We start from the raw sequence: 13,933 nt of genomic DNA on the forward strand, positions 1-13,933 counted from the left end.
CAGGGACTCCTGGCTCTGCACTCAGGAATTACTCCTGGGAGCCCTGGGAGGACCATATGGGATGCTGGGGATCCGTGTGCAAGACAAACTCCATACCCTCTGTACTATTGCTCCGGCCCCTGTGGCGCAGAATTTTTAATGAAAAAATCTTATGTTTTAAATGAAACTTGTCAGTTTATGGGATTGAAAATTGGACACCAACCCCTTCCCTACATCACCTGTATATAGGTTTCTTTTAAATCAGAAAGAGCAGATAGTTTTTGCTTAGTACTCTTATCTGCATAGCCTTTTCTTCATGGGACTTAATAATTTATCTAGGTAGCACTTCTTCCCTTTGTTTATTTTTTGCTTTCAGGGTACAGCTGACAACATGCATTCATCATATTATCAAACATGATTATCCCAGCCGTTGGACTGCCATTGTAGACAAAATTGGCTACTATCTTCAGTCAGATAACAGTGCTTGTTGGCTGGGAATTCTTCTTTGCCTTTATCAGCTTGTGAAAAATTACGAGTAAGTGTCTTTCTCAATTCCTTTTAAGAGTTTGGAGAATTATAAGAAGTCTGAAATTTTTGATTTAATGTCTAGAATTATATTTGGATATGTATTCAAATTAGTGAATTATATGTTGAAAGAGCTCATTAAAATTTTGACCTAACTATGGGATTCCTTATGCCCTTTAAAAAAAAATTAATCGGACAGAGTGATAGTACAGTAAATAGGGTGCTTGCTTTGCACACAGCCAACCCAGGTTCAATCCTTGGCAACCTGTGTTCTCCCCACAATCCTGCAAGAAATAAATTTTTAAATGCAAGCAGAAGGAAGCCCTGAACAATATGGCCCAACTCTCCCTGTTGTGATACCTCCCCCACCTTCCCAATTTATTTTTTTCACCTAAATAAAGATTATCTCTAATTTTTCAATAAGAGCTCTTTAGTATATATATTAGGTCCTATGGACCCTAGTGTGACTCAGGGTAGACAAGTGCCAATTTTAAGATTGGAAAATTGTACTCAGGATACCTCAGTACTGAAGCACTTGGCTTGCATGTGGAAAATTCTAGGTTTGATCCCCGGCACCAAAAACAAAACAAAACAAAACAAAAAATTAAGTGAAATTTGAAGCAGATTAAATTGGCTTCCCATGAATTTTGATCTCTCAATAAGTTGTGTCTTTTTTTTTTATTTCACTTTTTGGGTCATACCCAACGATGCTCAGGGGCTACTCTTGGCTCTGCACTCGTGGTGCTTAGGGGACCATATGGGATGCCGGGGATTGAATCTGGGTCAGTCATATGCAAGGTAAATGCCTTCCCCTCTGTACTACCTCTCTGGCTCCCTAGCTCTGGATAAGTTTTAAAAATATTCAAGTAATTATTTTATTGGTATGGCAATGCTAGGAATTGAATCCTTAGACAGGGCCTTACAGATGAATCATATGTTCAAATTCTTAAAGAATAGATTATGCTTTGATTATTTTGGATTTTGGATCACATCTGGCTGTGCTCTAGGCCTACTCCTGACTCTGCTCAGGGATCAGTCCTGGTAGTGCTTGGGGGAAACCATTTGTATACTGGGAATTCAAACTGGGTTCTATTTCATGTAAGGCAAGCACCTTAGCTCTTGTACTATTTGTCCAACTCCAGATATGGTCATTTTTAATCATTGTATTTTGAGGAATTCATAGTTTGTGTGTGTGTGTAGTTGAGCAAATTGTGGTTCATGTAAGTAATTTATATCAGGATATATACTAGACAAAAATATTTTTTGTTGTGGTTTAGGAATCAGGAAAACATCTAACCATGGAAGATGAGGTATAGCTCTGAAAGAGGAAGTCAGTGTTTAAGGAGTTCTCTCCTTTCAGTAGTGAAAGAAATAATAATGGTAGCACTTAAAAGTCCTGCTAGAAAATTATGAGGAAGTCATGAGAAAAACTTATACTATGAGGGTTATTTTATTTCTAGTCCTAACAGCTACACAGATGCCATTGTGATCCCTCTCATTCTGGGACTTGCTTTTAGCCTCCAAAACCCTTTTTGGGTTTCAACTCAAAGTAGCTGCTGAACTGCTGCTTTTATTGTGAGCAGGAGAGAAATATACTATTTACAGCATTGGTACTGGTGTTTTTTTGTGTTCCCACCAGCTACCCATCTTCCTGCTAAGGAATGTTCCAGCTGTTGCTCCAACTTCTGTCAGAGTGCCAGTTGTAGTTCTGGTAAGTGAGTGACTAAAATGAGAGACATGCTGTCCTTTCATTGAGATCAGGTCTCTCCTGTTCTATAGTCTCAGCAGGAGAGTATGTGACAAGGATTTTTTTACTGGGAGGCTGCTACAATTTTGGAATTCCACTTGATTTTCAGCCAGTTTTTAGTTGTGGAACACAAGGTGTTCACAAGGGATCTGTGTGGACTGAAGCAATAAGACAATTCGTGGAGAAATTGGAAGTTGTGGTTGCCTTCAGGAACATAGATCCTTAGGAAATATTGTCAGTTGAAGGAGCACAGGATTATTTGAAGAGGAAGGCATGTCATACCATATGAGCCCCAAGAGAAAAATGCATTGAGGTGGAAATGAGACACTATGGTGAGTAATGATATTTGAGAAGTTGAGGCTAAATTTGGACTGGTAAACTCGTAGTGGACTTTCATTTAGTATTACATTTTCTTTCAGAAATTTTTCAGATCCTACCATAAATTGCTGTCATACCTATTATAACTTAAATTATAGATTAAAATTAGTACCACCCAACTTCCCAGAGAGGGGAGATATGTCTAACAAGAGGGGGTTTGAAATCCTCTTAATGTAATCATATGGGTGGGATAAATGGGGAAAGGTGTATAATACAATTCTCATCTTTACAGTGGAAATTATAGTTTGTATAATCAGTGCAAATAGCTTTTATGAGTTGTTACTGTTTCATCAACTCAGAAGATATATACAGATAATATTTGGGTTTTTTGTTGTACTTAGAATTAAACCCAGTGCTTCAAACGTCAAGGCAGGTGCTCTTCTTCTGAGCCATATCCCTGACATTTTAAAGGTAGCCACGGAGAAAGAGCATAGAGGGTAAAGTGCTTGCTTTGTATGCACAGATTCAATTCCTCACAGGCAGTATGATCCCCCAAGCCTATCAGGAGTGATCCATGAGTACAGAACCAGGAGTGAGCTCTAAGCACAGCAGAATTTGGCCCCCAAACAAAAACAGATAACTTTTGAAAGAGGTAGAACTACTTGCCTTATACCCTACTGACTCAGGTTTAAATCCCTGTGCCATGTGTCATTGCTGAGTGTGGTTCCAAAAACGAAAAATTAAAAGTGTATGCTATGAATATTGATAGCATGTGTCTAGGATGTGTGAGGCCCTGAATTCTGTATCTAGGACCACATAGCACCTAATGCAACCAGGTCAAGCCTTCCTGGGCACCATTACTTAAAGTACTTCAGGTTCATTAATTGATATTTAAAATGTCACCTCGTTATTCATTTTTGGTTTGAGAGTCATACCCAGCAGTGCTCCTGGGCTATTCCTAACTGTTGTTTTTAGGCAGTGTTTGGAGATCTTTAGGTGTTGCCAGGGTTCAAACATTATAGAAATGCCTTGGCGTAACACTCCCATTTCCATCCATTGTACTCTCTGTTAAACCTCAATTAAAATTTCAGTCATAATTATTGATTTTCTTGTTATTTTATTCTTTACAATTTATTTTGCTTCACATTATACCAGTAGGAAGTTTTTATTCAGATTAAATCTTTTTTTGTTTGTTTTTGCACTACATCTGGCAGTGCTCAGGGCTTATTCCTACTGTACTCAGAAATCACTCCTGGTGGTGCTGGGGGGACCATATGGGATGCTGGGGATCAAACTTGGGTTAGCCACATGCAAAGCAAGTGCCTTACCCAATGTACTATCTCTCTGGTCTCTCAGATTTAATTCTCAATATTTCCTGTCCCTCCATTCTAAAAACTAATATATTAAGAAAATGGTTTTCCTCATAGGGAAAACCAGTCTATAAAGGTAAGTTGTGCCTTTTAAAATAGTGACTTATTAACTAATAATCTATATTTCACAAAGCTATTCTGGTTGATTTTTTTTTTTAATTATATAAGCTAGTTTTTTCCCATAGGTCTACGAATTTGACTAATCTGATTCAGCACCATCAGGTTTGGCCAAATGGAAACAGCAGCAACAGCATTCAATAACTAATGGGATAAATAGCAAATTTTGTTGATACACGTATTATTAGCAAAGAGCTAGTTTATGTTACTTTTAGAAATAAAACACTTTCTGCTTTATGGATAAAAAATATTTTGGTTTTGGGCCAAACCTAGCTGTTCTCAGTGCTGACTACCAGCTCTGCGCTCAGGGATTGCTCCTGGCCAGCTTTCTGGATCATATTGGGTGGTAGGGATTGACTGCATGCAGAGCAAGTGCCTTACCTTAACATCTATACTAGCTATAGTATCTCAGGCCCATACAGATAAAACTTCTGTTGATGCTCTTGAGTGTAAATTATGCAAGGGTAATAATGTTGTAATAAGTTATATATGGATCAGCTGACACTATTCACAAGTTCTATTGTAGTGCATCAGTTGTATCAGTATTGATAATTAAGATAGCACAGTGAAGTGGTTATGAGAGAAAACCCTGAATTTTGACTGCTGATGTTTATGCTTGAAATTTATATTGGCAAAAGTATTTAACGTGTCTTTTTCTTCAGCTGTAAAGGGGAAGGGTAGGTGGTAAAGGGACTTTGAAAAGCATGGACCTTACATAGTACATACTCAGTAAACATTAAATGCTCAGTCATAGCTTTTCTCAAGGTACCTTGTGGATGATTCCTGTAGTCATCTTAAGGTCATCCCTTTAGATGACCTTTCTTGTAACTTATAGTTGGTTAGGAAGTTTTTGCATATATTTATGTGAGCAAGCAGTTTAAGTTTATACCATATATAATTCTTACAGAATTAGTTTGTATTCCTATCCAAAGGTACAAGAAGCCAGAGGAACGAAGTCCATTGGTAGCAGCAATGCAACATTTTCTGCCAGTTCTGAAGGACCGTTTTATCCAACTTCTTTCTGATCAGTCTGATCAGTCTGTCCTTATCCAGAAACAGATTTTCAAGATCTTCTATGCTCTTGTTCAGGTAATTTATTTAATATTTTAATATTTTGGTTTTGCAGTGGGGGAGTAATACACCTAGCGGTGTTCAGGATTTACTCCTGCCTCTGTGCTTATGGATCACTCCTGGCAGAACATGTACTATGCCAGGATTCTAACTGGGGTCTGCCAGTGTACGACAAGGAACTTAGCTCTTGCACTGTTTCCTCTGGTTTCTAAAGCAGTTTTTATCAGTCTACCATTTGTCACATTAAAAGATAACCAAGTGGGGGGCTGGAGCGATAGCACAGCGGGTAGGGCGTTTGCCTTGCACACGACCTACCCGGGTTCGATTCCCAGCATCCCATAGGGTCCCCTGAGCGCCGCCAGGAGTAATTCCTGAGTGCATGAGCCAGGAGTAGCCCCTGTGCATTGCCGGGTGTGACCCAAAAAGGGAAAAAAAATAAATAAAAGATAATCAAGAATTTCAGTATCAGAATAGTTTTCATTGAAGATCTAAAGTGTGATCATACAGGGATCATTTCAGAGTGATCTCTGCCTGCAAGACAAGCACCCACCCTGACAGCTGTACTATTGCTCCAGCCCTGAGTGTATTGTTTTCTTGTTACATGCCAGACATATGAGTGCCAGGTACATTTTTACCGAATACATAAACAACTCTAATACATTTTTATTTATTCACCAGGAGGGATGTTTTCCAGGAGTGCTCAGGATATCCAGAGATTGATCATATGATCTTGTGTCCAACTCTTTAGACTTGAGTTACAATACTTCGTCCTGTCAGTATTGAGAGCCACCAGAGCTATACCTGGCAGTGCTCAAGGATCTTGTTTTGCTGGGGTTTGAACTAGGTGTTCTTACATGCAAGGCACGTGTTCAACCCTTTGTTACCTCTCTGGCCCTGTATAATTTTTTAAAAAATAATTCTAATTGGGACAAGAAAGATAGTACAGTGGGTAAAGTGGATAAAAAGAAGTTGCTTACCAGTACTTTGGGAATCAGAATAAGTATGTCCACTGTTTTTGGTATATTAAATACCATTGTATTGAACTAACCCAAACTACCAGGTAAAAAAATTGCTTGTGGGGAGATGCAGAGATAGTCCAGTTGTTAGGGTGTTTGACTTGCAGATGGCTGGACTGGATTCAATACCTGGCACTCCATATAGTTCCCAGTACTCTGCCAGTGCAGCCCTGTAGGATATGGGGTTTTTTTTTTTCTCTCCAAATTTTTGTGTTTTTGTAAAAAGAAAAGGGGTAGAATAACATTAGGTTTGTCTTTTCAACCTTGCCACAGGGAACTTAGTTTACCTTAAAGCAATGTCCTTTCTGTATGGACACAGGAAGACAGTTAATATTATGCTTTGTAACTTGGGAACTGATTGACTCCAATACTATTTACTCTTGGGCATCTTCTTTGTCAACTCAGTTGCCTCTAAGCTACATAATTTCTTGTGATTTGCTACTGCAAAATATCGTGTATCCACCAAGTTCCCATGAACTAAAAAAAAAAAAATCTTTTGGCTTTATTTAATCAACCCTTTCCGCAGACTCAAACCTCTGGCAAACACTAATCATTTTATTGTCTCTGTAGTTAGATCTTTTCCAAAATGTCATGTAATGGAAGTACATAGAATATAATCTTTAGATTCACTGTTTTTTAATTTGAAATATATCCACATCTGAACAACTAGACTGTCAGTTAATTCTGTGAATTATTGAATTGAATATAATCAATTTTTTTTGGAATTTATTTTGTTCAGCTGATATAGGACATCTTTTTTACTTAAAATTTAGATCAATTTTGAATAAATCTGTGGTAATGAGAAAAAAATATCCTACACAGCCCAACGGAAAGGAGAAAAAAAATCTTTGTTTTGGGGGATACACCCAGTGATGCTTGGGACTTACTCTTGGGGTGCTTCGGGGACCATATGGGATGCCAAAGATGGAATGAGCATAGGTTGGCCACACGCAAAGCAAACCACCCTACCCACTGTGTTCTCCAGCCTGAAATTTTTTTCCCCTTATGTAGTAAAAACAGATTATACATTTAGTGAAATCTTTTTTGCAGATATTGTAAAAGAAATAAAAATAGGATTTTGGGGAAATGAGGATTTTAAAATATTGATTCTTGATTTTTATTTAGTACACGTTACCCTTGGAGCTGATAAACCAACAGAATCTGACTGAATGGATAGAAATTTTGAAGACTGTTGTGAACAGGGATGTACCTAATGTAAGTTTTCTTTGTTCTTACATTGCTAAATTTAAGAAAATTTTGAGAATTTTAACTGGTTTCCTAGAGCATTTCTTATGTATATTTATATAATTTATGGTGAGAGAAACCATTTCTTTTGTTTATGTGTAGGCATATACTTAATCAATGAAGGAATGTATTTAAGTTTTGTTATGTATCATTACTTATTTTATTTTTTATTTTTCTTTATTTTTTTTTTTGCTTTTTGGGTCACACCCAGCGATGCTCAGGGGTTACTCCTGGCTTTGCACTCAGGAATTACTCCTGGCGGTGCTTGGGGGACCATATGGGATGCCGGGGATCGAACCCGGGTCGGCTGCGTGCAAGGCGAACGCCCTACCCGCTGTGCTATCGCTCCGGCCCCTCATTACTTATTTTAATTGGGGTTTTGTTTTGTCTTGTTTTTGCTTTTTGGGTCACACCCAGTGATGCACAGGGGTTACTCCTGGCTTTGCACTCAGGAATTACTCCTGGCGGTGCTCGGGAGACAATATGGGATGCTGGGAATTGAATCTGGGTCGGCTCTGTGCAAGGGTAACGCCCTATCCAGTGTTCTGTCGCTCCAGCCCCTTAATTGTATTTTTTAAATTAAGAATTTTTTTTTTTTTTTGATCACTGAGATACACTATAAGGTGGTTATAAAGCTGTTCATGGTTGGGTTTCAGTCATACAGTGTTCCAACACCCTTCCCACTGCCAGTGTACATTTCCCACCTGGGAAATGTCCCCGGTTTCCCTCCTGCCGCCCTCTCCACCTCCAGCCTGACTGTGCTAGACACTTTTCTTCTCCCTCCCTCTCCTCCCACCCCCCTTTTTGCGCATTATGGTTTGCAATACAGTTACTGACAGGTTACTATGTTTTTTCCTTTACCTACTCTCATAATGCAGTTCTTATCTAGAGTGATCATTTCCATCTATCATTGTCACAATGGTCCCTTCTCTATACCAACTGCCTTTCTCCACAGCACTTGAGGCAGACTTCCATCTGTAAACCAGTCTTCCTGGCCCTTTTTTTTCTACTGTCCATATAGTTTCATATTAAGCTTTTTTATGTTTTTTTTTTTTTCTATGTCTGTGTCTTGACTTTTGAGACATTTCAGTCAGTATGATCTTCTCTGTGTCCATCTATTTATAAGCAAAGTTCATGACTTCATTTTCCCTCATGGGGTATAGTATTCCGTTGTGCAGATGTACCATAGTTTCTTTATCCATTCGTCTATTCTCAGCATCCAAGTTGTTTTCAGAGTCTAGCTATTTTGAATAGAACTACAATGAACATAGAAGCGCAGACGGCATTTCTTCTATGTGTTTTTGGGCGCTGGGGTATATTCAGGGTAATGGAAGTGGGTATTGCTGGTTCAAAGGGGAGCTCAGTTTCTAGTGTTTTTGAGGAATGAGCATATTGTTTTCCAAAAAGGCTGGACCAGTCACCATTCCCACCAACAGTGAATGAGAATCTCTCATCTGTACCAACAGGTTGCTCTTATTCTTTCTTTTTTTTTTTTTTTTTGCTTTTTGGGTCACGCCCAGCAATGCACAGGGGTTACTCCTGGCTCATGCACTCAGGAATCACCCCTGGCGGTGCTCAGGGGACCATATGGGATGCTGGGATTTGAACCAGGGTCGGCCGCATGCAAGGCAAATGCCCTACCCGCTGTGCTATCACTCCAGCCCCACTCTTATTCTTTTTGATGTATGCTAGTCCCCCTTTTCATTTCTGATTGGTTTATGAGGGCTCTCTCTGTTTCTTTGTGAGTCTTGCAAGTGGTTTGTTGATTTTGTTTATTTTCTCAAAGAACCAGCATTTGCTTTTGTTGATCTTTTGTATTGTTTATTGGGATTTCAGCATTTTGATTTCTGCTTAAGGTGTTGTTGGTTCCCCCCCCCCCCCTTTTTGGGTCACTCCTGGCGATGCTCAGGGGTTACTCTTGGCTTTGCACTCAGGAATCACTCCTAGCGGTGCTCAGGGGACCATATGGGATGTTGGGGATTGAACCCAGGGCAGCTGCATGCAAGGCAAATGCCCTACCCGCTGTGCTATTGCTCTAGCCCCTGCTCTAATTTTTATTGCCTTCCCCTGCCTGGTTTGGGCTCCTTTTATTGTTTATTTCCCAAGAGGTTAAGCTATGAAGTTAAGTTACATATGTGGGCCCTTTTTTTCCTTCTTGATGAATGCTTTCACAGCTATAAACTTTCCTTTTAACACTGCTCATTGGCTTTTGCCATGTCTCACAAGTTTGGTGGCTTCTGTCTGCATTTTCATTTATTTCTGGGAACCTTTTGATTTCCTCTCTAAGCTACTGGTTGTCCAGTAGTGAGCTATTTAATTTCGAGGTATTTAATTTGATTGTCTGTTTCTCTGTGATTAACTTCTACTTTCAATGCATTATGGTCTCAAAAGATAGTTGATTATTAATTTCTAGCTTCTTGATTTTATGGAGGTATATTTTGTGTGTCAGCATCTGGTCTATCTTCAAGAATGTTCCTTGTACACAGAGAAGAAAGTATTCTGCTTTTTGTGGATGTAGAACCCTATATATAGCTAACTTCTTTCTTCCATTTCTTCCCTATAACAGTATTTTCTTGCTGAGCTTTAGTTTATTTGATCTATCAAAAGGTGACAAAGTGGTGTTGAAATCTCCAACTACTATTGTATTGCTCTCAGTATCTTTCAAGTCTTTCAGTAGTTTTAAGTATTTTGCTGGTCTTTCAGTAGGTACATGTATGTTTCGGAATGTGAGTTCTTTATGATGTATAAATGCCTTGATCTTTAAGAAATGCCTTCACTGTCTTGTAACCTTTTTCCAGCCTGAAGTCTATGTCATCTGATGCTGGTATGGCCACCCCAGCCTTTTTTGTGGGGTTGTCTACTGGAAGGTTTGTTTCCCAGCCTTTTGACTTTGAGTCTGTGTTTGCTGTTTGTTCAGATGAGTTTCTTGGAGGCAGTACATTGTTGGGTTCATTTTTTGTAATCTGTCCTGCCACTGTTGTTTCTTACTTGGTGATTTAGTCTATTGACATTGAGAGAGATTATTGTTATGGGGTTCTGTGCCATCTATCTGTGGGAGTTTGGTGTGTTTGTGGGGCTTGTCTTAAAATAGCCCGTTTAGTTCTCATAATAATGTTTTTGAGCTTATGAATTTCCCAGGTTGTTATTTATCTGTTATTTATCTGAAATTGTGTTCTTTCAAATATGAATGAGAATCTGGGTATTTTTTTTCTTTTCTTTTGAGTCACACCCGGTGATTGACAGGGGTCACTCCTGGCTCTGCACTCAGGAATTGCCCCTGGCGGTGCTCAGGGGGACATTTGGGATGCATGCAAGGCAAATGTCCTACCCACTGTGCTATCACTCCAGCCCCTGGGTAAAGTATTCTGGACAGAGGCCTTCATTTTTTGAGTTTTTTTGTTTTTTGTTTTTCCCATTGTATCCCACTACTGTTTTTGGACCTGAAGCGTTTCTTCTGATAAGTCTGCTATAAATCATAGGATGCTCCTTTGTAAGTAATTTTCTTATTTGATCTTGCTGCTTTCAGTATTCTGTCTTTCTCTGTCCGTCCATTTCCCCCATTCTGACTAGGATGTGTCTTGGGATATTTTTATTTGGATTTCTTCTACCAGGTACTCCGGGATCTGGGAACATGCATTCTTCGGCTCTAGGAACTTCTCAACAATGATGGTTTTGACAGTTGCTTTTTTTGCTTTTTTTTTTTTTTTTTTTTTGCTTTTTTGGTCACACCTGGCAATGCACAGGGTTTACTCCTGGCTCTAAACTCAGGAATTACTCCTGGCGGTGCTCAGGGGACCATATAGGGTGTTGGGATTCGAACCCTGGTCAGCTGTGTGTAAGGCAAACACCCTACCCGCTGTGCTATTGCTCCAGCCCCACACCCCAGTGATTCTTATGTTGTTTCTCTTGAATTCATACCAGTGTTCTCATCATCTTTTTGAGTTTATTTTGAGTCTCTTTTCCATCTTCTGCTGTTGTCTGGAGATTCTCTGCACCTCATCTTGAATCTCACTGATTCTGCCCTTAGCAGCTGTTAACTCTGCTACTGAGGCCTTCCAGGAAGTTTTTCATTTCACCTGTCACGTTTTTCAGATCCTCGTTTATGCTTCACTGGGTGCATTCCATTGTTTCTTTGAGCTTCTTTTGCATCCTCAATCGTTCCATTCTATATTTCTTATCAGAGATTATATAGCTCATTATTATTGGCTGGGTCATCTGGGGTAGGGTCATCTCAGCTATTGTCTTCACTCAGGAAGCCTGGTGGGTTTCTGTGTTGCTTTACACATTGTGACCTTGGTAGTTTGGAGTTGTATCTTTCTTTATTTAAAAAAAAAAAAACACACCTTTTTTCCCCAAAGAGTTGTTCACAGTAATTGATTACATTCAATATTTCAACACCAATCCCACCACCATTACACCTTCCCACCACCTTTACTTTGAGTTTCCCCACCACCATCCAAGCCTGCCCCAAAAGCAGATACTAAATAACCTAACTTTGTATTGCTTGTTATGAATCATTGACTAAAAATGATCCAAAAAGTTTTTCTTAGAGGAAAGTGTGAAAATTGTTAAATTGTTGTATCTCATCTTGGAGTCTTTAAGCCCCTAAATTAGAGATCACTAACATGTTGTTCAAGTGGAGTCCTGTATGCTAAAATATATTTACATATATTTTGTGTGTTTGTGTGTTTGTTTTTTTCCTAATCAAGATTGCGTGTCTTCTACCTTACACCCCATCAAACGTGGTGTGCTACTCTTGGTGTATCAGTGGCACAATTGTACAAAATGTCACATGCATATGGCGGCAAAAGCAGTCACACGCTCCTGAATTCTACGATTTTTTTTTTATAGGATTCTAGAACAGGAGTTAATTTTTTTTTTTTAACTGGATGATGATTTTGGGGTCCAGAGGTCTTTGCAGCATGCTGCTCTCTTCCGAGATTCATTTGTGAGACTGGATCAGAGTCATTAATGCCCAGGGGCCGTTTGTGGGTGTGACTGCCAGAAAAGCAGAAGCACGGGAAGATGGGAGGAAGGACTCCAGCGTGCAAAGCATAGCTAACTGGTTTCGCTCATATTTTGTTGTGTTGCTTCTTGGGGATTTTTCATCTGGTTGTGGTTCTAGAATGTTCAACCATAGTACTCACCAAAGTTTGCACTCCATTTAGTTGTGGTACTTACACATGTGCTCACTGATAGTCTCAACTCTTAGTTGAGTGGCATGACACTCACTTTATTTTTATTTTATTTTATTTTATTTTTTAATTTTAAATGTATTTATTTTTAATTAGTGAATCACCGTGAGGGTACAGTTACAGATTTATACATTTTCGTGCTCATATTTCCCTTGTACAAAGTTCGAGAACCCATCCCTTCACCAGTGCCCATTCTCCACCACAAATAAACCCAGCATCCCTTCCACCCCCCAATCCCATCTCCCCCCACCCCACCCTGCCACTGTGGCAGGGTATTCCCTTTTGTTCTTTCTCTCTAATTAGGTGTTGTGGTTTGCAGTAAAGGTGTTGAGTGGCCATTGTGTTCAGTCTCTGGTCTACATTCAGCCCGCATCACCCTTCCCCCCGCATGGCCTTCTACCACATTATACTTGGTGATCCCTTCTCTGAGTTGCCCTCTCCCTAGAATGTGAGGCCAGCCTCCAAGCCATGGAGTCAACCTCCTGGTCCTTATTTCTACTATTCTTGGGTGTTAGTCTCCTACTCTGTTATTCTATATTCCACAGATGAGTGCAATCTTTCTATGTCTGTCTCTCTCTGACTCATTTCACTCAGCATGATACTCTCCATGCCGATCCACTTATATGAAAAATTCATGACCTCCTTTTTTCTAACAGCTGCATAGTATTCCATTGTATAGATGTACCAAAGTTTCTTCAATCAGTCATCTGTTCTAGGGCAATCGGTTTTTTTCCAGATTCTGGCTATTGTAAACGGTGCTGCGATGAACATGTAAGTGCAGATGCCATTTCTACTATACTTTTTTGCTTCTCTGGGATATATTCCCAGAAGTGGTATTGCTGGGTCAAAAGGGAGCTCAACTTCTAATTTCTTGAGAATCGTCCGTATTGTTTTCCAAACGGGCCGAACCAGTCGGCATTCCCACCAGCAGTGTAGAAGGGTCCCTTTCTCCCCACATCCTCTCCAACAGTGGTTGCTTTTGTTCTTTTGGATGTGTGCTAATCTCTGTGGTGTGAGGTGGTATCTCATGGTTGTTTTGATCTGCATCTCCCTGATGATTAGTGATGTAGAGCACTTTTTCATGTGCCTTTTGGCCATTCGTATCTCTTCCTTGGTAAAGTTTCTGTTCATTTCTTCGCCCCATTTTCTGATGGGGTTGGATGTTTTCTTCTTGTAGAGTTCAACCAGTGCTTTATATACCATTGATATCAACCCCTTATCTGATAGGTATTGATGACACTCACTTTAGAAGTCTTTTTCTTGAAAAGTTCTACCAGCACCTATATATCTTGGATATTGACCTCATCAGATGAGTGTTGGGTAAATAGTTTACTTTTCACTGTGAGCTGT

The 13,933-nt window shown here is 39.6% G+C and overlaps 1 protein-coding gene across 2 annotated transcripts in view; it reads left to right on the plus strand.

Annotated features, from left to right (window-relative positions):
• The window catches only part of IPO7 (importin 7), a 70,930-nt gene that overhangs the window by 27,383 nt on the left and 29,614 nt on the right, over window positions 1-13,933 (plus strand). For both annotated transcript variants that reach the window (XM_055142435.1, XM_004613612.2), the window contains exons 4-6: window positions 356-514; window positions 4,989-5,145; window positions 7,269-7,358. In XM_055142435.1, the coding sequence (XP_054998410.1) occupies window positions 356-514; window positions 4,989-5,145; window positions 7,269-7,358 (406 nt within the window). The remainder of the gene's footprint in view (window positions 1-355; window positions 515-4,988; window positions 5,146-7,268; window positions 7,359-13,933) is intronic.

The sequence above is a fragment of the Sorex araneus genome, chromosome 6 (assembly GCF_027595985.1).
Source record: "Sorex araneus isolate mSorAra2 chromosome 6, mSorAra2.pri, whole genome shotgun sequence".
NCBI lineage: Eukaryota > Metazoa > Chordata > Mammalia > Eulipotyphla > Soricidae > Sorex > Sorex araneus.